The sequence below is a fragment of the Lepidochelys kempii genome, chromosome 1 (assembly GCF_965140285.1).
Source record: "Lepidochelys kempii isolate rLepKem1 chromosome 1, rLepKem1.hap1, whole genome shotgun sequence".
Classification (NCBI taxonomy): domain Eukaryota; kingdom Metazoa; phylum Chordata; order Testudines; family Cheloniidae; genus Lepidochelys; species Lepidochelys kempii.
In genome coordinates this window covers 215481310-215507598 of record NC_136380.1, presented here as the reverse complement: position 1 = coordinate 215507598, position 26289 = coordinate 215481310, and the positions used below count along the sequence as shown (strand labels likewise).

At 45.0% G+C, this 26289-nt stretch overlaps 1 protein-coding gene across 1 annotated transcript in view; it reads left to right on the top strand.

The window, feature by feature from the left end:
- The first annotated feature begins 1925 nt into the window (after nucleotides 1–1925).
- LOC140907106 (ovostatin) overlaps nucleotides 1926–26289 on the top strand; it is a 54777-nt gene continuing 30413 nt past the window's right edge. The window contains exons 1-15 of the mRNA XM_073332348.2: nucleotides 1926–1990; nucleotides 2636–2819; nucleotides 3179–3335; nucleotides 4372–4424; nucleotides 5399–5419; nucleotides 8028–8196; nucleotides 13325–13409; nucleotides 15552–15663; nucleotides 16905–17019; nucleotides 17271–17380; nucleotides 19160–19318; nucleotides 20077–20304; nucleotides 20695–20752; nucleotides 21325–21473; nucleotides 24654–24803. Of these exons, the coding sequence (XP_073188449.2) occupies nucleotides 1926–1990; nucleotides 2636–2819; nucleotides 3179–3335; nucleotides 4372–4424; nucleotides 5399–5419; nucleotides 8028–8196; nucleotides 13325–13409; nucleotides 15552–15663; nucleotides 16905–17019; nucleotides 17271–17380; nucleotides 19160–19318; nucleotides 20077–20304; nucleotides 20695–20752; nucleotides 21325–21473; nucleotides 24654–24803 (1815 nt within the window). The remainder of the gene's footprint in view (nucleotides 1991–2635; nucleotides 2820–3178; nucleotides 3336–4371; nucleotides 4425–5398; nucleotides 5420–8027; nucleotides 8197–13324; nucleotides 13410–15551; nucleotides 15664–16904; nucleotides 17020–17270; nucleotides 17381–19159; nucleotides 19319–20076; nucleotides 20305–20694; nucleotides 20753–21324; nucleotides 21474–24653; nucleotides 24804–26289) is intronic.

Below are 26289 nucleotides of genomic sequence, written 5' to 3'. Positions count from 1 at the left end.
GACAGACAAGTTCACCCACAATTCACTGAGAAACAGTCATAGAGTGGTTCAGCTCATTGCAGTGCAAAGAACCCTGGGATGTGCCCCTAGGAGTCCTAGTGATGCAGGTGGGTGAGTACAGCACCACTGAGCACACAGGCATGCTGTAGGGCTTTGCAGTGTGACCACCCACACCTGGGTTAATGCTGCAGTGAAGACACACCCTAAGAGGGTTACATGAAGGTTAACAAAGAGGTAAACACTCATATTTAACAAAGAGTAAACACTCAAACATTAACAACCAACACCAAACTTGTCAAGAAAACAGAGGAATCAGAAACAATACAGCATTGTATGATGGAAAAGGAAGCTATAAGGAGCTCAGGCTTTAGACCGAATCTTCCTGTTACTCTGCTGCTAGGAATGTTGAAATTCTGTGTCTGCTGCAAACTGACTCCACAAAGTAATTCTGAGCTTCTGGGTCAGTAAAAACTCCACCCTTGCTGCCATTCCCTTTCCAAAGTTTGACAGGGAAAAGAACTGAACATCAGCTGCTGCCTCTTGGCCTTGTATTACGTAACAGCAAAAACTCCCACCTGGGGCAATTTCCACAAATATTTCCATAAATATTTTCAGTGAAATGCGGTGTGTTTTTATGCAACAATGGGGCCATTCAACTGCAAAAGAGACTTTGCACTAAAAACACAAAAGTGTGTATTTTTGTAATTTGTTAATATGAAAATAACCCTTTTGCTAAGAAATGTGTGTAAAGTGAAATGTTGAGGATGAGCTGCTTGATCTGTTTCTGAAACAGCACAATCCTGCACTGGCTGCAGGGAGCAGACAGGTCTTCTGCAGCTTTATTTATTGGCACTAGAGCTGGTCAGGGATAAAACCATGCCAATGTGGCTCCAAGAGGATGATGTTTAATCCAATTGTTAAGATAACTCTGGAGTACAGGAATCACAAACATCAAACAACTATTTTCCAGTGTTGCCTCTTGTTTTTGTGTGGTGAGGTGGGGAGAGTTGGGCTTTGTGTCCTCTTTCAAAACAAAAGGAGGGGATTCCAGTTAAAGAGCAGGGACCCTATTTTCCTCTTTCAGGATCTGAGTAACTTCCATTGACATTACTTGTATCCTGACTGGGGAAAAACTGAGATCCAGGAGTGCTAGCAGATATCTAGGGACTTGGTGGAAGCACATTGTTTGAGTAATAGATAAAGCCTTGGAGAATAGACTGCAGCAGACATCCAGCATTGTCTACAACAGGGAGAGAGACTAGGTGTGAGTGACCTAGATATGTTTCTAGCTCTGGTTTCCCTATTCTTCAGTCTCATCATCATCATCGTCATATTCAAAAGTCAAGATGGTGGTGAAGCGAGGGAGACGTGCTCTACTCTGTTCACTTTCTACTCCAGGAATGTGATTTCAGCAAAGATCAAGCATCAAAATATGCATGTAAAGTTAATCCACTGCAAGCAGTTTGTCAACCTGGTAGGTGAATTCCTCCAGAATCAAGGGGCAGGGGGGAACCCAAGCCTTAAACTAGTTTAACAGGCTCATTCTGCTTTGGGTCATTTCCTGCTTCCCTGTGCCAAGCATCAGTGTTAGAAGCAAGCCAAGTCACGGAAGACATTTTGCATCAATGATAAGAAAATTGCAACAAGTGATGCAACTTGGAGGGCAGGGAGCTGGAGTGGGTTGTGATAGGTTCTGGGGAGGGTCTTGGAAAGTGTGGGATGGACTAGGATCCCCACCCCTTGCTGGGCTTATAAAGCCATCAGCAACTGAGGTGGGAGAAAGGGAGTCAGGGAGGAGTGGAGGAACAGGCTCTTTCAGTGTGCAACTCTGAGCAAGGAATGTCCAAGGGCTATTAAAATCTCAGAGAACGTGCTGTCCCTTGGGTGATTATATCTCTGCATTTCCCTTGTTTCTGTGAACAAAGATGCTGCTGAAGTTTTTTCTGAGTGCCCTCGCTGTTCACCTAACAGCTGCATATGCTCCTGAACTGTAAGAAATACCATGTTCTTTACTAATGATATGTGTTTGCTGGGAATCCTTCATTTATTGAAGGGTTTGGAGGCACAGTTAGAAATACTGCTGCTGCCCCCACCTTTTATATCTGGAAGCCTAGGGTGAATTCTAACTTAGCTGGGATGATTTAATTGAGCTTGGTCCTGCTTTGAGCAGGGGGTGGGACTAGATGACCTCCCGAGGTCTATTCCAACCCTGATATTCTATGATTCTATGAAATGGGATGAGTGCTTCACATGTGAGCACAAAACACACTTTTTACACCTTGCTAAACTACCACAAAATTTAAAATGTATGAGCTTGTATGCATAGGAAAGGGAACAGTAATAGCCAGGTGTGGTGTGGTAGGTATGGGCTTCCAGGATTCATAACATGGGGGGGCTGCAGAGCAGGATTGAGGGGCATCGGCAGAGTTGTGTGGGAAGTCCAGGAATAGCAAAGTGGCTGTGAGGGATTGCTGGCAATTAGCAGAGCTGTCTGGGGTCCTATGTTATATCTGAACCTATAATGAAAAAGTCCTTTACTTCTCAATAGCCATTGTCTGGCCTCAGCCAAACAGGTTGTTCCTTCCTGTCTGCCCCCTTGTCCCTTGAATTAATTTGTGGTGTTTGATTTCCATAGACAGTATGTCCTAATGGTGCCGTCAGTGCTGCAGAGTAGCTCTCCGGATCAGGCCTGCCTGCAGCTCCACAACCTCAAAGAGTCGGTGTCTGTGAGTGTCGTCCTGGAGTACAGTGGTTCCAACACCACTATTTTTGAGCAGCCTGTGAGAGGAAATTACTTCTTCCAGTGCATCAGATTCATGGTACAGACTTTAATTTACATTCTAATAAAGAAAGAAAAAGTAATCATGGAAAATGTGCACGATCAAACAAGTGATCTTACAGAGTTAGTGATGGGAGAGGAAAGGGTAAAGCAGAGGAGGGAGACTAAGGGAGAAATAAGAGCTGGAAGGAATGCGAAATGGAGAGGGGGAAAGGAGGCAGGGGAGAGCTGCACTGTGAGAGAAGAGAGGGATGTGGGAAGAGAGACGCAGTAAAGATCTGAGAAAGAGACAGAGGTGTGGGGTGAATCTATAGTACACTACATGCTGCAGGTAGACCGCTCCAGGAGAGAATGGTCTAAGCTGAACAGTCTCCCCCTTATATTTTGCATCCCTCCCAGGCTCCTCATGCCACCTTTTCCCCCTTGGCTTTCATCACTTTCTCCGCCAAAGGCGCCACAGTCAGGCTGGCAGAGAGGAGGTCGGTGGCAATTCAGAATGTGGAGAGCGTCGTCTTTGTCCAGACAGACAAACCCATCTACAAGCCAGGACAGACAGGTGAATGTAGATACTGCTTTACTTAATGTCATTTCCTCTGGGAACCAATATCCAGAGCTAGAGTGAGAGAGCGAACTGCTCTGCAAAGTGCAAGTCAGAACAGACAATGTTGTGGATTTGGGCTGACTGCTCAGCACCTTACAGTAAAATCATTGCTAATGTCTGCAGCGGAGCTGAGGAAGCCACCCTCAGACACAGGACAGCATCTGGTGGGTGACTGTCAAAATCCCAACTCACTCCCCAGTCTTTATTCACTCCTTTTTCACAGTCACTGCCTTTGTCCCCTGCTCTCACTGCTGCTGCCTCATTATGGCTCCCAGGCACTCGTAGCCACGAATAGATGGTTAGAGAACTTCCCAATGGCTTTCTAGCTATAGCTCCATATCTGTGACAATGGCTGGGCTTTCCAGCTTCAAGGACATGGCAAGCACCCAGTAGGAGAGGCTGTGAGGGAAGGTCCTTACACAGAATTACCTGCTGTGCAGACACTGGGGAATCACTTCTGAATCGGGCAAACTGCTCTAATCCGAAATGGCTGCTTCTTAATAACACTTGCACTTTTATGTGCTCAAAGCCCTGTGCAGACATTAACTAGATTAATGCTGACACACCCCTATGGGGGAGGTGGGCACATTTTACAGTGGAGAAATGGAGATGAAAAGGGGATTTGCCTAAAGCCACACAGGGAGTCAATAACAAAACTCAGGTTATCTGGCTCCCAACCCAGTTCCTATTCCTTCGGACCACACTCCCTTTCCTTCAGTAGGCTAGACAAACCTCTAGAGAAAAGCATTCCCTGCTGCTAGGCCAGCTCAGGGAATTCAGTCCCATGGAAGGGTATACCGTGGAAAGTCTCTCGCATGAGAGGATGGAGCTGTAACCCTCTTCGCTGTGGGTACAGATCCTATCTGCGATTTACCTGTTCCTTTTTCAAAGGGGGAGTGCTGGAAAACCAGCTGAAGTGGGGCTATGGACCAAACTGGAGCTCAGAAGATAGAGGCGAGCTAACGTTGATCTCTTGCCCATGTCTTTTCAGTGCTGTTTCGAGTTGTCGCTCTCGATACCCATTTTAGGCCTGTTCAGGAGACGGTGAGTGTGACCAGAGACCGGAATTATCCAGGAGCCCCACCTGGATGGTAAATTGGTGGGTGTCACCTCATCAGCCCCAGTCCAACCTCTAAATACACACTTGTTTGGGACAGAATTGGAGCTGAATTTCTGCAGAAACCGAAGAAGAAATATTAGTTTGAACTGGAACCTTAACACTGCACGTACAAAGTCCGGCCCTTACATGCAGCAGCCACACAGAGCAGCACTAGCGTGTAGGCAGATGTGTGCCTGGCACAAGAGCCCTCCTGCTACTGCTGGGCAAGGGGCTTCAAGGAGAGTCTGTGCCTTGCAATGCGAGGTGATTTTTACTGCTCCAACAAGCAATTTCACTTGGCCCACTCCTACTGTTCCCGTTTAGCATGTGTCGCCAGTGGCTACAGGCTCACTCGCCATCTGCAAGGGGAGAGAATCTAGATACTGCCAACAACAGACTATCTGTCTTGGGGATATGATACTTACTGCAACACATGGAGGGGTCCTGGCTGGCTTCTCAGCTGAGGAAAATAGGCTTCCTGCACCTTATTCTCACCCCATACCCGTGCAGGAGAGAGCAGGACTTTGCCCTGTTGAAAGGTACTAGATAATCTGAGAGTATGGATGGATGAGACCAATAGGATGCCTGATTCTGATCTTAGGTACAGCATTGTAACAGTAACTGTACTGCTCCTGGTTTGCACCAGTATGAGTGAGATCAGAATCTGTCCCAGGGTGTCTTATGCCCTCATCTCCTCTTTTTAAAAATATGTTATCTTCAGCATTTAGGGTCAAACCTTGTGGTTCTTACTCAGGTAAAATTCCTACTGAACTCAGTGAAAATCTTGCTTGAATACTCACTGTAGATTTGGGCCCTTAATATCTAAAATAGTTTTTAAAATTGTTATTTATTCAATGCTGAAACAACTATTATTGTTTCCTCAAACACTTACCATCTCTTTTCCTGGTCTCTCTTTCAGTATCCCTTGATCACCATTCAGGTAAGAGACTTGCTTTTTAAAATGTGTCACGTATAAAGGTGAAATCCTGAGTGTGTGTGTGATATACTTAACTGGCCACATTCTGCTCTCAGATCCACTAGTAGAAATGCACATGCATCTGACAAAGTGGGTATTCACCCACGAAAGCTTATGCTCCAGTATGTCTGTTAGTCTATAGGGTGCCAGAGAACTCTTTGCCGCTTTTACAGAACCAGACTAACACAGCTACCCCTCTGATACCAGTATTTCTATGGAATCCAGTGGAGCAAGTCCAGCTTTACAAGCAGAGTTCAGCCCAATAATACTTAAAATTGTCCTGTTCCTATGGTCTTTCTGTTTCCCCTCCTTCGTATCAAGAGTTCCAATTGCTTTGGTTTATAGTTTGCATAACTTGCCCTGCTGAAAAGCAAGGAACAACTGGAGATAGTGGATGCAATTACTAGCTGCTTTGGACCATGAAGTGTTTTAGACATTATATGTCATGTTGTGCTTTTGTTAATAAGTGAGAAAGTTTCAGTTCCCTTCCAAGCAGACGTGCCTGCAACATTTCACTTGTACTGTGAAGTGCAGCCATTAGTTGTTGCATACAGTGAAATTTAAACATTACAGAGTTTGACATTGGTCACTAACAAGCACAAGGCAATTGCTAGAAAGTCTTTCTTTTAACCAATGTAAAATGAAATATAACAAAAGGCTATGGGAGCCCAAATAAGGGGGATAGGGTTGTAGAGTGCCCTCCTGACCCTGTCTCTTCCCTCCTCCCCTCTCCTTCCAGTTGGGGAAAACTAGGACAATGGAGGGGCAGGGTGGGGGGGAAGGGTTTGTGTGTGTGATGAGATAGATTCCCTCTCCCACCCCTTCTTCATAACAGCATGGAAAACTGCAACCTTCTGGAATATAGGGCAGGGTGGGAGAATGTAGGGTTTATCGATCAGTGAAACGGGATAGCAATACTTCCCTAATTCACAGGGATGTCTTGGTTAACAGGATGCAAACAAACAATATGCATTTTAATATAACCTAATGAAAGTGTATACTTCTAGGAACAAATACTGTAGGCCATACATACACAATAGGGGATTCTATCCTGGTAAGCAGTGATTCTGAAAAAGATTTGGGACTTGTGTTGGATAATCAACTGAACATGACCTCCCAGTGCAATGCGGTGGCCAGAAGAGCTAATGAGATCCTTGGATGTATAAACAGGGGAATCTGGAGTAGGAGTAGAGAGGTTGTTTTCCCTCTGTGTTTGGCATTGGTGAGACCGTTGCTGGAATACTGCGTCCAGTTCTGGTGCTCATAATTCAAGGAGGATGTTGATAAATTGGGGAGGGTTCAGAGAAGAGCCACAAGAGTGATTAAAGGATAGCCCCAGATAGCTCAATCTATTTAGCTTCAAGAGGAGAAGATTAAGGGGTGACTTCATGACAGTCTATAAGTAACTACATGGGAAATAGATATTTAACAATGGGCCCTTCAGTCAAAGGCATAACATGATCCAGCAGGCGGAACCTGAAGCTAGACAAATACTAGACACTAGAAATAAGGTGTAAATCTATAATGGTGAGAGTAATTAATCAATGGACCAATTTATGAAGTCTTGTGGTGGATGGTCCACAACTGACCATTGTTAAATCAAGTTTGGATGTTTGTCTAAAAAATATGCTCTAGGAATTATTTTGGGGACAATTTCTGGCCTGTGTTACACAGAAGTCAGGCTGGATGATCACAGTGGTCCCTTCTGGCCTTGGCATCTATAAATCTGTGAAACGGGGGGGGGGGGGGAAGTGTGGGGAAAGTCAGGCTAAATTCAACATGCACCAAATTCGTCAGGTGGAAAGAACTAGAAGACTTAGGGCTGGTCTACAGTAATGTAATGGTCTCAAGTTGCAGTGGGGGAGGTCTAGGTTGGATATTAGGAAAAACATTTTCACTAGGAGGGTGGTGAAACACTGGAATGCGTTACCGAGGGAGGTGGCGGAATCTCTCCTTCCTTAGAGGTTTTTAAGGCCTGGCTTGACAAAGCCCTGGCTGGGATGATTTAGTTGGGGATTGGTCCTGCTAGATGACCTCCTGAGATCCCTTCCAACCCTGATATTCTATACTGCTTAAGTTGACATAATTTACGTCGCTCAGGGGTGTGGAAAAAAGACACTTCCCCCCACCCTCCCCCGAGCAACGTAGGTTCTATTGAGCTAAGCGCTATCCACACCGGTGCCGTGTCAGCAGGAGATGCTCTCCCACTGACATAGCTTCTGCCTCTTGCAGAAGTGGAATAACTATGCTGCCGGGAGAGCGCTCTCCTGTTGACATAGAGTATCTTCACCAGCGCTGCTGTAGCATGCCATCTGCAGCATTGCAGCTGTGCTGTTGTAGCATTGTAGTGTACACTTGCCCTCTGATATTTACTATAGACAGCATACAACATTGATTAGTGTCCCATATAGGTATGACAACAGCTTATGTGCATGTGTTAGTAGCAAAACATTAAGGTCTGTGTCAGCAGGAGATGTCAGCTAGATGGGAGATCAATAACGCACCAGGTTTTCTTTAAGAAAAAGAAACTAGCTGTGTCTGTGCTTATCTTCCTGCTCCCTCTGTCCCCTAGGATCCTCAGGGCAACCGGATCTTCCAGTGGCTGAACGTGACAGCTCAGATGGCAATCGTCCAGCTCACGTTCCAGTTAATCAAAGAGCCAATCCTGGGCAACTACCAAATCATTGTGGAAAAGAAATCGGGATCTAGCACTCGTCACTCATTCTCTGTGGAGGAATATGGTAAACACCTGCTGGTGCTATTATTTGTACTAGGGGAAAAAATAGTTAGACCCAAATTGCAACACCCCCCGCCATGCCCCGAAAAGTGTGTATTGTTATGTGTGGGTCTCCAGAATGGACCAAGTCTCTGCCCTGTCCTCAGCAGAATCTAGAGACCTGAGCTGGTGTCCAGACTCACCTCATCTGTGCAGTTTGGATCTTCAAGTAACTCAAGAATAAGACAAATTTGTTCTTGAGTTACCTGCAGACCCAAACTTCAGACTAAACTTCATCCTCAAGCATGGTTCTTCCTAAGGTTTGAACATAAGAATGGCCATACTGGGTCAGACCAAAGGTCCATCCAGCCCAGTATTCTGTCTGCTGACAGTGGCCAATGCCAGGTGCCTCAGAGGGAGTGAACCTAACAGGTAATGATCAAGTGATCTCTCTCCTGCCATCCATCTCCACCCTCTGACAAACAGAGGCTAGGGACACCATTCCTTACCCATGCTGGCTAATAGCCATTAATGGACTAAACCTCCATGAATTTATCTAGTTCTCTTTTAAACCCTGTTATAGTCCTAGCCTTCACAACCTCCTCAGGCAAGGAGTTCCACAGGTTGACTGTGCACTGAGTGAAGAAGAACTTCCTTTTATTTGTTTTAAACCTGCTACTCATTAATTTCATTTTGTGGCCCCTTGTTCTTTTATTATGGGAACAAGTAAACAACTTTTTCCTTATTCATTTTCTCCACACCACTCATGATTTTATATACCTCTATCATATCCCCCCTTAGTCTCCTCTTTTCCAAGCTGAAAAGTCCTCTCCTCTTCAATCTCTCCTCATATGGGACCCATTCCAAACCCCTAATCATTTTAGTTGCCCTTTTCTGAACCTTTTCTAATGCCAGTATATCTTTTTTTGAGATGAGGGGACCACATCTGTATGCAGTATTCAAGATGTGGGCATACCATGAATTTATATAAGGGCAATAAGATATTCTCCATCTTATTCTCTATCCTTTTTTTAATGATTCCTAACATCCCATTTGCTTTTTTGACTGCCGCTGCACGCTGTGTGGACGTCTTCAGAGAACTATCCACAATGACTCCAAGATCTTTCTCCTGATTAGTTGTAGCTAAATTAGCCCCCATCATATTGTATGTATAGTTGGGGTTATTTTTTCCAATGTGCATGACTTTACATTTATCCACATTAAATTTCATTTGCCATTTTGTTGCCCAATCTTTTAGTTTTGTGAGACCTTTTTGAAGTTCTTCACAGTCTTCTTTTGGTCTTGAGCAGTTTAGTATCATCTGCAAACTTTGCCACCTCACTGTTTACTCCTTTCTCCAGATCATTTATGAATAAGTTGAATAGGACTGGTCCTAGGACTGACCCTTGGGGAATACCACTAGTTACCCCACTCCATTCTGAAAATTTACCATTTATTCCTACCCTTTGTTCCCTGTCTTTTAACCAGTTCTCAATCCATGAAAGAATCTTCCCTCTTATCCCATGACAACTTAATTTATGTAAGAGCCTTTGGTGAGGGATGTTGTCAAAGGCTTTCTGGAAATCTAAGTACACTATGTCCACTGGATTCCCCTTGTCCACATGTTTGTTGACCCCTTCAGAGAACTCTAATAGATTAGTAAGACATGATCTCCTGTTACAGAAACCATGTTGACTTTTGCCCAACAATTTATGTTCTTCTATGTGTCTGACAATTTTATTCTTTACTATTGTTTCAACTAATTTGCCTGGTACTGACGTTAGACTTACCTAACAATTGCCAGGATCCCCTCTAGAGCTCTTCTTAAATATTGGTGTTACATTAGCTATCTTCCAGTCATTGGGTACAGTAGCTGTTTTAAAGGACAGGTTACAAACCATAGTTAATAGTTCCACAATTTCACATTTGAGTTCTTTCAGAACTCTTGGGTGAATGCCATTGGTCCTGGTGACTTGTTACTGTTTCTCAATTAATTCCAAAATCTCCTCTAGTGACAGTTCAATTTGTGACAACTCCTCAGATTTGTCACCTACAAAAGACGGCTCAGGTTTGGGAATCTCCCTAACATCCTCAGCCGTGAAGACTGAAGCAAATAATTTGTTTAGTTTCTCCGTAATGACTTTATTGTCTTTAAGTGCTCCTTTTGTAACTTGATCGTCCAGGGGCCCCACTGGTTGTTTAGCAGGCTTCCGGCTTCTGATGTACTTAAAAAAAATGTTGTTAGCTAGCCAAAACCTCAAAAGCTAATGTTCCTCAAACTCCTTTTTGGCTTTTCTTATTACATTTTTACATTTAATTTGGCAGTGTTTATGCTCCTTTCTATTTACCTCACTAGGATTTGACTTCCACTTTTAAAAAGATGCCTTTTTATCTCACTGCTTCTTTTACATGGTTGCTAAGCCACCATGGCTCTTTTTTAGTTCTTTTACTGTGTTTTTTAATTTGGGTTTATACATTGAAGTTGAGCCTCTATTATGGTGTCTTTGAAAAGTGTCCATGCAGCTTGCAGGGATTTCACTCTAGTCGCTGTACCTTTTAATTTCTGTTTAACTAACCTCCTCATTTTTGCATAGTTCCCCTTTCTGAAATTAAATGCCGCACTGTTGGGCTGTTGAGGTGTTCTTCCCACCACAGGAATGTTAAATGTTGTTATATTATGGTCACTATTTCCAAGCGGTCCTGTTAGAGTTACCTCTTGGACCAGATCCTGCGCTCCCCTCAGGACTAGATCGAGAGTTGCCTCTCCCCTGGTGGGTTCCTGTACCGGCTGCTCCAAGAAATGGTCATTTAAAGTATCGAGAAATTTTGTCCTGAGGTGACATGTCCCCAGTCAATATGGGGATAATTGAAATCCCCCACTATTATTAAGTTTTTTATTTTGATAGCCTCTCTAATCTCCCTTTTGCATTTCATCGTCACTATCACTGTGCTGGTCAGGTGGTCGGTAATCGATCCCAACTGTTATATTCTTATTAGAGCATGGAATTACTATCCATCAAGATTCTATGGAACATGTGGATTCATTTAAGGTTTTTATTTCATTTGATTCTACCTTTACTTTCACATATAGTGCCTCTTCCCCCTCCCCACTCCTATGCCCTCTTCTGTTCTTCCGATATATTTTGTACCCTGGAATGATTGTGTCCCATTGATTTGTCCTCACTCCACTAGGTTTCTGTGATGCTTATTATATCAATATCCTCCTTTAACACGAGGCACTCTACTTCACCCATCTTATTATTTAGACTTCTAGCATTTGTGTACAAGTCACTGTTTGTTTGGCTGTCCTTTTCTGATGTGTCAGATTCTTTATGTGAATGTTTCTCGTCTGATCTGGCCCACACTTTATCCTCTTTCATCCCCTCCCCCTGACTAAAACCGAGAGAATCTCTATCAATAGACTCTCTCCTCTAAGAGAAGTCTCTGTCCAATCCACGTGCGCCTCTGCAGCAATCGGCTTTCCCCCATCTCTTAGTTTAAAAACTGCTCTACAACCTTTTTAATGTCAAGTGCCAGCAGTCTGGATCCACTTTGGTTTAGGTGGAGCCCATCCTTCCTGTACAGACTCCCCCTATCCCAAAAGTTTTCCCGGTTCCTAATAAATGTAAACCCTTCCTCTCTACACCATCACTCATCCACACATTGAGACTCTGAAGCAACCTGGCCCTGCGTGTGGAACTGGTAGCATTGCTGAGAATGCTCCCATAGAGGTCCTGGATTTCAGCCTCTTTCCTAGCAGCCTAAATTTGGCCTCCAGGACGTCTCTCCTACCCTTCCCTATGTCATTGGTACCTACCTGTACCACGGCCACCGGCTTCTCCCCAGCACTACACATAAGACTATCTAGATGCCTTTGTCTCTAGGACCACGTCTTCTTAGTTCATTCTGGCCCAGAGGGACATTCTCAACCAAACTAGAGCCACCAGAAATTATCCTGGATTTTCATACAAGGTTTGAATGCCTGAGCCTGGGATGACTCAACAGAACATGCCCACACTCCTTTCTGCACAAGAACTTGTGGTCCAGTTACACTGCGAATTCCGGGGTGTTCTGCTCTGCCTTTTGGTTCAGCCCACTCCAAAGACAAAGTCTGTTTGCAGAATCCAGAAATCCATCTAGATCCAGGGTTTGCATTTTGAACAACCCCAAGTCTGTGTTGTTAGGAGCTAAGGTTTTTGCATTGGGGAGGTCTCTCACAAGAGATACATTTAATGCACCATACTCAACCTGCCAAAGGTACTGACCCCAGTTTGCCAGCTCTTTGGGCCAAGACTGCAGCCCTGCATGAGTCCCTCTTTTGGACTGTTCATTCTGCACTCAGGAAGTGTGATTGCAGCCTGTGTAGACATATCTGAGCTAGCTAGATCAAAGCCTGCTTGTGTAACAGGAGCAGCGAAGCCATGGCAGTAGGGGCTGCAGCTGCTAGAGTATGGACCCAGGGTCTTGGATGGGTGTGGCTAACCCAGGCAACTCCCCCACTACCTCTGCGCGGCTGAGGCTTCACTGCTATTGTTACTCCGGCTAGCTTTGATCTACACGGGCTGCATTCGCATCCCGTGACTGCAGCGTATGCTATATGTCTCTTGGTGTCTTTCAGCCACTGAACTCCGCTTGTCTTCTGTTTCTCCCCTTTTTTGTTCCCAGAGACCTTCTGACACTAGTTGCCTTCAATAAATGTGCCATCTGAGAACTAGAGAGAAGAAACAAATAGTAAAAAGCCAAAGAACAGAAGTTAAACATCTCCTCTAGGTGCAGGCTGCGGAAAAACGTCTCCTAGGCAGGTTATGAAACTTAAGTTACAAAGATTGGCACCAGGAACTAACCTTTATCCTAGCAGCATTCACTAGCTTCCTCAGCACACCGTGAGGAGTCTAAACGCTGCTTGTTTCATGGCTTGTCCTTCCTTAAGGAGCACCCCAGAGCAAATCATTACTTGTCTATGTCGGGTTTACTGATAACTAGTGGAACATTTTCACCATGATCCCCAAGTGTTAGATCATTTTCTTGGTCTCTTTCACCAACCCAATTCAGAGCACTCTAGTTCCTGCCTGCTGTGTGTTAGTAGTAACTAAACAATTGGGAGGGGCCATTTCTCGCCTAGGAGCTAATGTGCCTTTTTCCTCCCACACTAGTGCTACCAAAGTTTGAAGTTGTGGTCAATGCACCAAAAAGTGTCTCAGTCCTGAATCCTGATTTGACAGTGAAAGTTTGTGGTGTGTAAGTATCTGATACAGTGCTGCAGAGAGACTGGGGGCAGGGTGAGACCTTGCCAGAGAGACTGACAAAAAAGCAGACTCATCAGCATGGCGGGGGGATGGAGGTGGAGGAGGACAAAGCAATCAGGCCATTGACTTTGAGGATAGCGGCCTCCATTTATTTGTGTTCCTCTGACTTGTGGGTGGATGGGAATTTTATTGTTTGCACAGGTGTATGGTGGGTTGTACACATTATCTGCTTCCTTATGGGCCCCCTGAGATGGGCTCACCCCTGCCCAAAGGTTATTTTAGGAGTAGGATCTGCTAAGCCAGCCAGTAGCATGGAGTTAAAGTCCAGCAAGGGATTCAGCATCCAAGCGGGCCATGGGTCTCTGAGCTGATTCTATTCAATGTAGCTGAGAACAGTTGGGCTCAGTCCTTTAAAGGGGCTAAGTAACTCTTACACAAGGAGGTTATTACGTCAAATCTAAAGGTGAAATTCTGGCCTGGCCATCATCAAAGGGAGTGGGGGGGGGTTGGATGGGTTAGGGGTCCTGGGGGGCCTGTCAGGGGGTGGGGGTGTGGATAGGCATCAGGGCAGTCAGGGGACAGGGATCAGGGTGGGTTCGATAGGGGGTGAGGTCCCGGGGGGGGTGGTTAGGGGTGAGGGGTCAGTCAGGGGAGAAGGAACAGGGGAGGTTGGATGAGTCAGGAGTTCTGAGGGGGGCAGTCGGGGCAGGAAGTGGGAGGGGGCGGATAGGGGGCAGGGGCCAGGCTGTTTGAGGAGGCACAGCCTTCCCAGCTGGCCGTCCATACCATTTCACAACCCCGATGTGGCACTTGGGCCAAAAAGTTTGCCCACTCCTGCTGTAAAACGATGTTTACTAATGTGGAGGATGCTAAACTAGTTTAGGGGGGACCCATAGGGCAGAGGTCTGGATCAGCATGGCCAGAGAAAGATCCTGGACCCCCAGTCCATGTCCCCCACACTCTGCAACATGCTGCTGAGTCTGCAAGTCAAATGGCAAGTAGCTTTTTGACAGCCAGCCATTTTCCTTTCTTGCTCTGGTTGTGGTCCTGGCTGGGTAGAGCCTGGCAAAATAGCTCCATCTGAACTTTTTCCTAGTAAAACATGCCAATTCAAAGACACAAACACATTTTGTGAATTCATGTCCATTTGAAACAATTCTGCAAAACTCCCCCCGCCCCTTCACTCAAAGATATGATAAAATTAAAACTTTTTTTGACACTTTGGAAATGAAACATTTCTATTTTTGATTCAAAACAATGTTTTGTTTAGAAATTTCCTTTTATTTTTTTAAAATGTTAGTAAATTCTTGAAATTGAAACAATTTTTGTTGACTTTTTAATTGCCAGAAAAAAAGTGAAAATTTTCATTGTCCGTTCTACCAAATGCAGATTTCCCACCCCCTGATTCTTTTGGAATGACCAGCAAACTCAAAAATCCCTTATTCACCCAGCTCCACTCACATGAATGTGGCAACAGGCTAATGCAGCAGCTCTGACATCTCTGCTGTGCTGGTGTGGCACTTGGCTCAACCTCAGGTGGCATCAAGTTGCGGCATCTAGTGAGGAAGGGAAGGAGCTGCTGGAGGACTTCAGAGAAAAGAGGGGAGCTGGCAATAAACAGGGAAAGCGAAGAAAATGTTAAATACAGTGAAAAGGAAAAAAGGCAAGATGAAAAGGAGAAATGAGACAGAGAACAGAGGAATGAAGATAGCAGATGCCTGGGGACATGGAGGGGAAGGGCTGCATCATGGAAAGGTTGGGAATCGCTGCTCTAAGAGCAACTCGGAGGCCCCTTCATGGAGCACAGATTGCCCTGTTTAAGGAAATGACAGGGTGTTTCATTAGGACAAATGAGTATGGGGCAATGGAGATACTGAGGAAGAAACTCAGCTGCAATGTCCTCAGACAATGAGAGGTGTCACCAGGGTACAGAGGTTGGCATGAAAATCCATATCATTGCTGCTCACAAGTAATTAACCTTTCTGGAGTATTCAGCAATCTAGACAGAAAGCACACAACATTACTCCCATCTCTGGGTTCTCAGGCCTGGTGTGGGTCCAGGGTCTGTAGCTGTCCGTTCGCTCAGGTCAGCTTCTTAAGCCCCAATTCACTGTTGTGTTTTCTCCTCCACTAGGTACACCTATGGCCAGCCTGTCGAGGGGAGAGTCCAACTCAGTGTGTGCAGGGATTTCAGTTTGTATGGGAACTGCAAGAGAGATCCACTTTGTCAGTCTGTTACCGAAGACGTATGATGCACAACAGCTATTTAGAAAAGATTCCCATCCTTCGGTCTTCCTTCATGCCTCCCTCTCCTCTTCTTCTCTCCTTTCTCCCCTTCATTCCTCCCTTCTAATGCAGGGCGCACAGGACTGAGACTCAGGAGACCTGGGTTCTCATCCCTGCTCTGCCACTGGCCAGCTGGGTGACCTTGGGCAAGTCACTTCACATCTCTATGCTTCAGTTTCCCCATCCATAAGGTGGGGATAATGATACTGGTCTCCTTTTGTAAGCTGCTTTGAGATCTATGGAAAAAAGCACCAGAGATGATCTTTATATTATTATCTTTGCCTCCTCTCCCCAATCCCCTCTTTATCTTTGAACATAAATTGTATTTTAACTAGTTTTGACCCTTTTTCCCTATATTGTAAGAGGGGTGTGGGTCCTTTGGGTGGGCAGATAGCTTTGGGGTAGAATCACAGAGCATTTCCCCAATTTATTTGGGGCTGATGGGGGTCCTTGGTACATGGAAGTTCCTGGCTAAATATCTATCTAATCTAAAGTGCCAGTTATCTATAGGGCTCCAGGCACCACAGGAACTAGCCATAACCTAGATAAAGGTACTTCCAGAATCAGAAAGGAAATATCCTTCATCAAAATAATATTGGGGACGGTTGTGTGCACCAGTTAAACATTCAATAATAGCTTCCATGCAGTATTAGAATTTGTCTCACAGGGAGAAGGGATGTTGACCAAGACACTGGGTTCTCTCCAGCTCTTGGGAAAAGTACCATAAGATTCCTTCCCTTCAGGAAGAGTGAGAGCTGCTTCCAACCTCTCCCTGAAAAGACAGGACCTTTAACACAGCACGGTCTGCCACCCTGCATTGCTGTCCTGCAGTGTTAAAACGCAGTGCCTTCCTCAATACAGGGCAGAATGGCAGGGAGTTTGTTTAAAGTCTAGAGGGCAGACTCTAACAGTGCAGTGTTTCCCGGCATTCGGCATAGCCCCAGAGAGTCAGCAATGGATATGTGACCAAGTCTTAGTGAGGAATCTGTTCCCAGCTTCCGCTGACCAAGAGACCTACCAGCTAAGCCAGGCACAAGTATGTCATAATGGTCTTTTGTATGAATACTCTACTGTTATCTTTGCTCAAGGGAGTAAGCCAGCACCCTCTTTGCCCCCTTTCGCAAGAGGATCTCCAGTTCTCCTGACCCTGCAAAGAACTGGGCTCTTTCCCTGCTCACTGGCTGTTTCCTTCCCTTCTCAGTTGGGAAAGGATGGCTGCGTCTCCCAGGTCTTCAGCTCCAAGATCTTTGAGCTTAATCGCTCGGGGTACCAGATGAACCTTGATGTGAAAGCAGTTGTGACAGAGAAAGGAACAGGTAACACCTTCCAATCAGTCAGACTGGGGTACAGTGATGGAAAAGGGTGTTGGGGAGAGAGAGACTGCTCTGTGGGTCAAAAGCTTTGGCTGCCCAGCACAAGGTTCAATTCCCAGAGAAAATACATTTTATAAATACAGTGGCAAACTATCTCCAAGGCAAACACTTAGTTGGTTCATTTGTCTCTATTTAAACCATGTTAAATTCAAGACTAATTAATGTCTCATCTTCACCCTGCGCCTGTCTTGCAGGTGTGCAGCTTACAGGCTCTGCCTACATTTCCATAACCCAGGTGCTGGGCAGTGTGCGGTTTGAGAACATGGATCAATCCTACAAAAGGGGAATTCCTTACTTTGGACAGGTAGGCCAGCAGCAAGGGACCCTCTAGGATAAATTACTGTATCCTGGGTGATAGAAGGGGTCTGTGAGGTAGGGGAGTTGCGTATTGGGGTCCAGCAATGTGACCAAAAATCTTTCACCAAAGGAGGTTTTCTTCCCCAAAGCTTCACTCTTTCTTTCTATTTAGACTGCACAGTTTAGAACAAAAGAATTATTTTCTTAAACAACATTTGTCCATCCTTGGCTACAACTCCGTTATTCAGCTAGTCGATAGGGACCTCTGATTACCCATGAATTTACTGCCTTTGTTCTAACGTCTTGTCTATGTTGAGGGGAAATGTTTTGTGTTTTAAAAAAAGGGTAACTAACCATGATTTTAACTGCACGATCAATGTGATTTAAGTTTCCCCCACCCCCACCCCACAGGTTTGGCTATGGCCAGTTAACTGGAGCTAATTGAAACGTTTTTATTTTTATTTTTTTAATGTTGGAAAACAGGTTTTGTTTTAATTCACCAAAAATTGCATTTATTTATTTATTTATTTTATTTTGGACAAAAATACTTCACTTAGCAATTTTTCATCTCAATTTTTCATTTTGTTCTGTTGGGGAAAATGCCCCATCTTTACAATTCTGTTTTCTTCTGTTTTCTTCAACTAGAAGAAGGAAGCGGGGAATAAAGTAAGATACTATTGGGGAAAAATAGTTAGTAATTTTCTCTTTTTTTTTTTTTTTTAATTTTTATTTCACTGGCACAGGGTCAGTATATGACTACAGAGCAATGTTTGCCCAACCTAGGCTCAGACCCATGGTCACAGGAACCTGCAGGGCTGGATGGTCCGAGCCCATGTTAAGCTGGGACCTCAGGTCTGAGCCCTATTGCTTTCCTGTGGGCATGCAGCCCCTGCTTGACTCAGATTCTGGAAGTCCTCCAGATGTATCCCAGAGTTCCAGGCGGCAGAGGAGCAGCACTGCAGGCAGCCAGCATGGCTGCTGGAAGTGCTATTACTACCTGTCTGAGTGTGCTCCCCATTCCTGCTCCGGTTCCTCCTCGCTGCTTGCAGAGCTTGCCCCAAGCAGGGAGCAGAACTGACGGCGGGAGGCAGCTTCCAGCTGCCGGGATGTTGGGGGTCATCTCTTCCTGAGCTGGGAGCCCTGCCACTCCCCATCCTTGCAGGGCAGCATTTGGTCCTCACTTTGCTCTCTGGCCCTTGCTCCTAGGCCCCCCTGGAGCTGCGTGTACTGGGCAGAGTGCACTGTGAGGGTGGTGAGTGGTAGACAGCCCCAAAGTTTCCCCATAGCCAGAGCCGGATTAAGATATATTGGGGGCCCTGGGCAAAAAGAACATTTGGGGGGCCCCCCACATACTCCCGTGCCATGGGGCCCCACTCCTCCCATTCTCCCAAGGCTCCACCCCCTGGCCTGGCCATAGTAAGAGCTGCTCACAGAGCCTGCACTGCAGTGGGGAGCCTGGGACAGGGGCTGTTCTTGGGTACTGTGGTCCCCACCCAGGGCAGGTAGAGGGTCTGGGGCTCCCCACAGCTGCCCAGGCTCCCTGGGTGGTTTTTATTATAGCCTAGGACAGTGGTCCCCAAACTATGGGGTGCACTGCCTTAGGGGGGCACAGAAGAACATCCGGGTCGAGGGTACGGTAGGGCCACTTGGATATTTGTTTCTGGGGGTAGGGTTGTAGTGGATGGAAAACAAACACAGGCAAAACATACATGTCCATATTCAAATGGATTAGGAACTGAACACTGGTCTTCTACCTCTCTGAGACTGACATTCCATTTTCCTTTAGGTCAAACTGGTAAATGAGGATGACTCACCCATCGCTAATGAGGTTGTCCAGCTGTTCCTCAATGAAAAGAATGTGGGCAACTACACCACGGATGGGAATGGCACTGTTCAGTTTTCAATTGACACTTCTGAAATGTTCAATCCTCAGTTTAGCCTGAGGGTAAGTACCTGAAGAGCTAGTGGGGAAGGGTTGTATTCCCATGAGAGGCACTATGTTGGGGAGAGGGCATGCTACTCTTCACCTGTTGGCTAGAACCCGTGTCCAAAGAGGATCATAGAATATCAGGTAGGAAGGGACCTCAGGAAGTCATCTAGTCCAACCCCCTGTTAAAAGCAGGACCAATCCCCAACAGTTGGGATGGGATGAAGATTGTATTCTGGTGATGGACTGTACTTTCTCTGGTTCCTTTCATGCCCCAATGATCACAAAGCACCTTCTAAAGCAGTGAGTTATTATCATTGCAATAACTGAGATATTTAAAAGTAAATACAGCAGCTTTTGTGTGCTCTGCAATATTTCAAGCATTAGCTGACTTTGGTAAGAGAGGACATGCTGGCCAGGAGCTGTGAGGCAAACTGTTGGGATGGGAAGAAAAAAGGGAATTGATTGATTTGATTTAGACTTTTTACCTTTTCTTTTTTTTTTCTTTTTCTTTGCATCTTGTCTACAAAATGATTGTGACTTTCACAGGTTTGTTTTCCTTTTGGCACATCTCTGCTTTTTCTGTCACCTCTCTCCAGGTTGCTAGAGATGGTCTGCTGTCACTCACACTACCTGGGCAGTTAGCTTTAGATAAAATGCCTTATCAATGGCTTGTGAATTTCAGTCTCTTATTTGTGGCCGTGACTTGCTGTTTCCACTGCCTCCCCAGTGAAACATCAGTTTGTTCTTTTCTCCTCTTCCCCTTTTCTTGTCAGGCAATATATAAAACCAACGATAACTGCAACGCTGTTGGTTGGTTGGTACCCTACTATCCTGAGGCCTATTACTCCGTCCAGCGCTTCTACTCCCGGACTAACAGCTTTGTGAAAATCAAATTGGAGCCGGGAGAGCTGAGCTGTGGCCAGCAGAGGTCAATCACAGTGTACTATGTCCTGAACAAAAACGGGTATGGGAAGATCACTAGTGTGAAATTCTACTATGTGGTAAGTGTCAGGTGGCTTCTCTGCACCCCTAAAAGTACTCAGTCTGGGATTGGCCCAGCAAAACCCCAAGTACCAATATCTCAAGTGATTGATCTACTGAGTTATGGATAGCAGAGATGCTTTCTAGGCTGAACTCTTCCTTGATTCACATTGCTGCACAACCTGGCAAACAGGACTACAAAAGTAGGGACAGGACTGGGGTGGTTTGGCAGGACGATGTCTGTGTGTGGGGAATCTGACCTATCTACCCTTGGACATGCTATACCTGACTTCATATTGAGCCAAAGAGTTAAAACAATCCTAATTGCAAACGTCCTGTTCTCTGACTGGGTTGTCCCCCCGCCCCCCTTCCCTCCTGTTTCCCATCTCATGGTGTCTTTCTGTGCACAGGTGATGGCGAAGGGCAAGATTGTTCTCAGTGGCAAACAGCAAGTCAACACCAGTGGTGGTAAGTATGGTGGTTTTTGATGCAAAGATAATGAGAACGAGGGAACTAGCACAGCACCTCTCCCCACGTGTGTGTGTGTGTGTGTGTGTGTGTGTGGTGCAGTCAGACTGGTAATCACCACCTAGAAGACCCCTGTTGAATTAAGGATGGCTGCCCAACCCATCAAACTCTCCACAGAGGCAGTAGGAGAAAGCAGCCTATGTCACCCCTGGGGAAGTAATGGCCTGTGGAGGACCTCCCAGAAGAAAACTGGAGCAAATGGATTTCCCGAGGAGATGCAGAGTGTGGCTAAGGGAATAGCACATATCTTGTGAGATGTCTGCCATTGGGATGTTGGATCTGAATTCTGATCTGGAATCTGACTGGATTTTGGATATGCCTTCAAACTCTAATTTTAACTTTGGTGGAATCTGGATCTGAATCCAAACCCACCACCACATCAGTCCATCTCCACAGTATTTCCTCGCTATGCCATCTCAACCCCCTTACCATTTTACATACATGCCAGCTAGGATGGCAGCTTCTAAAACAGTTCTCTGTGATTTTTCTTTTGACTTGTCCTTTTCTCCCAGCATCTCTAAAAGGCACTTTCTCCATCCCACTCACTGTCAGTGAGAAGCTGGCTCCTGCTGCTCGGATGCTGATCTACACCGTGCACCCTGCCAGGGAGCTAGTGGCTGACAGTACCAGATTCCAGATTGAGAAGTGCTTCAAGAACAAGGTGAGTGAACGTAAGATGTTTCTATGAGTGTATATTTTTTTCTCCTACAGGAGACCTTTATTTCTCCCCCCACCCCCTCTAAATCTCTGCTCCAGTTTTACCCTCTCATTCCCTGTGCTGTTTCTGATCTTCTTACTGTGCCATTCATCTCCTTTTCCTCTCAGCCTCATACCTTTGCTATACTGCCCCACCCTGCTTACACCTGGCTCTCATTTCCTGCCCCCCAAGTGGCCATTCCTTCTTAAAATCCACTTCTTCAAGGAATCCTTCCTAAACTGATTGGCACTTCTCTGTCCTCAACTCTTACCCCATGTCTTGTTTATCCAATAGTCAATTCTTCAAGGTAGGGAACATGTGTTACTCTGTTGGATAAATCCCAAGGTACTCAGTATATTTTAATGCCATGATATATTTCTATGTAGTTATAGCTGGGTGAATATTTTTCAGCAAATAGTACATTTGCCAAAAAAAATGCATTTTTCAGAGTACTGACATTATTTGTGAATTCAGGTTGAATTTGGTGAATAGTTTTTTGACTAGAAACAAAAATTTCGGAAGCATCACAATGGTACATATGTTTTTAATTCGATTCATTCGGAAATGTTTTGAGTTGACATTCAAAACATTTCATTTGACTCCTTCAGATTGTTTTTGTTTTGTTTCAGTGAGGAAAAAACAAATCTGTTTTTGTTGAAAACTAATCAATTTTTTTCATTGTTCGGTTCAGCCACCAAACCAAAAAAATCAGTGATTCCCTCAGCTGAGAGAGAGAGAGAGAGATTTACGTCACCTGGGAATTTATTGGGGAGTAGAGTTTTAAAATGGCTGTGATAATTCTAATTCAATTTGGATGTTATAAACTTTCACAGCTCATCTGTGGTTTTTTTTTTTATTTGTTTGTTTTTTTCAGGATTTCAGTTTAAAGGAAAATGTAGTGCAGTGATATTTGCACATTAGGGCCAAATTGTGTTTTATCTTACATTGCTTCTGATGTGAGTTACACTTAATTCATCCCAGTATAACTGAGAGAACAATTTGGCTAATAAGATTTTGTTTGCAATTCTAATTACAGTGTGATTTAATACAGGAAATTTCCTGCTGGACTACATTACCCAAAGTCCATAAACTGAAGCTGGGTATGTCTATTCTCGGAGGAAAAAAATAAAGCCGTGGTTTGTTTGCAGCAGACACAAGGTGTTTATTGCAGATACATAAATAAATCCCATGGGAATACAATATAGAACAGGTTTCAGAGTAGCAGCCGTGTTAGTCTGTATACACAAAAAGAAAAGGAGGACTTGTGGCACCTTAGCGACTAACCAATTTATTTGAGCATAAGCTTTCGTGAGCTACAGCTCACTTCATCGGATGCATGCAGTGGAAAATACAGTGGGGACATTTATATACCTAGAGAACATGAAACAATGGGTGTTACCATACACACTGTAACGAGAGTGATCACTTAAGGTTGCTGATTCTTGTCAGCAAGTTAAGGAAGTATGGGCTGGATGAATGCACTATAAGGTGGGTAGAAAGCTGGCTAGATTGTCGGGCTCAACGGGTAGTGATCAATGGCTCCATGTCTAGTTGGCAGCCGGTATCAAGTGGAGTGCCCCAAGGGTCGGTCCTGGGGCCGGTTTTGTTCAATATCTTCATAAATGATCTGGAGGATGGTGTGGATTGCACTCTCAGCAAATTTGCGGATGATACTAAACTGGGAGGAGTAGTAGATACGCTGGAGGGCAGGGATAGGATACAGAAGGACCTAGACAAATTGAGGATTGGGCCAAAAGAAATCTGATGAGGTTCAATAAGGATAAGTGCAGGGTCCTGCACTTAGGACGGAAGAACCCAATGCACAGCTACAGACTAGGGACCGAATGGCTAGGCAGCAGTTCTGCGGAAAAGGACCTAGGGGTGACAGTGGACGAGAAGCTGGATATGAGTCAGCAGTGTGCCCTTGTTGCCAAAAAGGCCAATGGCATTTTGGGATGTATAAGTAGGGGCATAGCGAGCAGATCGAGGGACGTGATCGTTCCCCTCTATTCGACATTGGTGAGGCCTCATCTGGAGTACTGTGTCCAGTTTTGGGCCCCACACTTCAAGAAGGATGTGGATAAATTGGAGAGAGTCCAGCGAAGGGCAACAAAAATGATTAGGGGACTGGAACACATGAGTTATGAGGAGAGGCTGAGTGAGCTGGGATTGTTTAGCCTGCAGAAGAGAAGAATGAGGGGGGATTTGATAGCTGCTTTCAACTACCTGAAAGGGGGTTCCAAAGAGGATGGCTCTAGACTGTTCTCAATGGTAGCAGATGACAGAACGAGGAGTAATGGTCTCAAGTTGCAGTGGGAGAGGTTTAGATTGGATATTAGGAAAAACTTTTTCACTAAGAGGGTGGTGAAACACTGGAATGCGTTACCTAGGGAGGTGGTAGAATCTCCTTCCTTAGAGGTTTTTAACGTCAGGCTTGACAAAGCCCTGGCTGGGATGATTTAACTGGGAATTGGTCCTGCTTCGAGCGGAGGGTTGGACTAGATGACCTTCTGGGGTCCCTTCCAACCCTGATATTCTATGATTCTAAGGTGAGATATTACCAGCAGTTACAGTGCTGTATGGTAACACCCATTGTTTCATGTTCTGTATGTATATGTCCCCACTGTATTTTCCACTGAATGCATCCAATGAAGTGAGCTGTAGCTCACGAAAGCTTATGCTCAAATAAATTTATTAGTCTCTAAGGTGCCACAAGTACTCCTTCTCTTTTTGCAAATATAGAACGGTAAGTGCTTACATTAGGGGAGGCAAAGGTGTGTTTACATTATTCCTCTAACTACTCTGGCTTTCCAGGGCTCTTGTCCTGAAGACATTTTTTTTAAAAAAGAAAGTGGCAAGAGGTACGAGTTGGGATACGCTGGATGGCAGGCACTGTGTGGATTGCCAGAGATGTAGAGAAGAACTCACAGGAGCTTTTGCAGGGCCTTCATGGTCACATCTGGCCCTGGGACAGGGACTCCTAGGAGATTCTGTCTGATGAGGAGGCCTTCATCCTGCAGGGAGAAGAATGAGGTTGTGGCAATGGGTAGAGGCCCATCCATGTTGCCACAGGACCTATACTCACACACAGCAGTCCCTTGAGGGGCAGGATTTAACCCATCTGACACCTCTGCTCAATTCCAGGTCCGGCTGCAGTTCTCCAAGAAGCAGGGGCTCCCAGCCTCTAATGTCAGCCTCCACCTTGAAGCTTCAGCCAACTCCCACTGCGCCCTCCGGGCTGTGGATGAGAGCGTGCTCCTCCTGAGGCCTGAGCGAGAGCTGTCTGCTGAGACTGTAAGTCCTCAAGTCCTCTACCCAGCACTGTCCAGGCTAATGTGCTGCTTCCTTTCAAATTCACTTGGTTCCTATCTCTCCTCACTCTTCTCCCATCCCCTGCAGCTCTGCTGCCTTCATCCCCATGCCTGGTCTTTCCTAGTTCTGTGGTTTGATCCCTTATTTCTCTCCCCTATAAAAACACTCTATAAGAGGCAAAAGACCACACCATCCCCTCGTGGGCAGAGCCTCCTGCTTCCTCCCTCCTCCACCAGCCACTCTGGGAAACATATTAAAGAATATTTAAGTAAGTTATATTCAAGATGGCAGGGCCTGATGAAATTCATCCTAGGGTATTGAAGAAACTAACTGAAACAATCTTAGAACCATTAGCAATTATCTTTGAGAACTCATAGAGGACAGAGAAGGACCCAGAGGACTGGAGAAGGGCAAATATAGTACTTATCTTTACAAAGGGGAACAAAGAGGACCTGGGAAATTATACTTTGATACTTGGAAAGATAGTGGAACAAATTATTAAACAATCGGTTTGTAACCATCTAGAGGATGATAGGTTTATAAGGAATAGCCAGCATGGATTTGCTAAGAACAAATCAACCTAATTTACTACTTTGACAAGGTCCCTGGCCTACTGGATGGGGGGGAAGCAGTAGATGTGATATAGCTTACTTTTACCAAAACTTTTGACAAGTCCTACATGACATTCTTATAAGCAAACTAGGGAAATGTGATCTAAATGAAATTACTATAAAGTGAGTGTACAACTGGTTTGAAAGACATCTAAAGGATTAGTTATCAATGATTTGCTGTCAAACTGGGCGGGGGTATGCAGAGGGGTCCCACAGAGGTTATCCCTGGGTCAAGTATATTCAATATTTTCATTAATGACTTGGATAATGGAGTGTTTTTAAGCTTATAAAATTTGCAGATGACACCAAACTGGGAGAGGTTGCAAGCACTTTGGAGGACAGGATTAGAATTCAAAACAATATTGACAAATTAGAGAAGTGGCTTGAAATGAGGAAGCTGAAATTCAATAAAGACAAGTACAAAGCACTTCAGTTAGGAAGGAAATATCAAATGCACAACTACAAAATGGGGAACAACCGGCTAGGTGGTCGTACTGCTGAAAAGGATTTGGAGGTTATCACTGATCGCAAATTGAGTATCAGTCAACACTGTGATGCAGCTGCAAAAAAGGCTAATACCATTCTGAGGTGTATTAACAGGAGTGTTGTATGCAAGATACAGGAGATAAATGTCTCGCTCTACTCAGCAATTGTGAGTCCTCAGCTGGAATACTGTGTCCAAATCTGGAGAGGGAAAACAATGATACAAGGTTTAGAAAACCTGACCTGATGAGGAAAGGTTAAATAAACTGGGCATGTTTAGTGTTGAGAAAAGAAGACTGAGAGGGGACCTGATAACAGCCTTCTGATATGTTAAGGGGACTGTTATAAAGAGGATGAGGATCAATTGTTCTCCA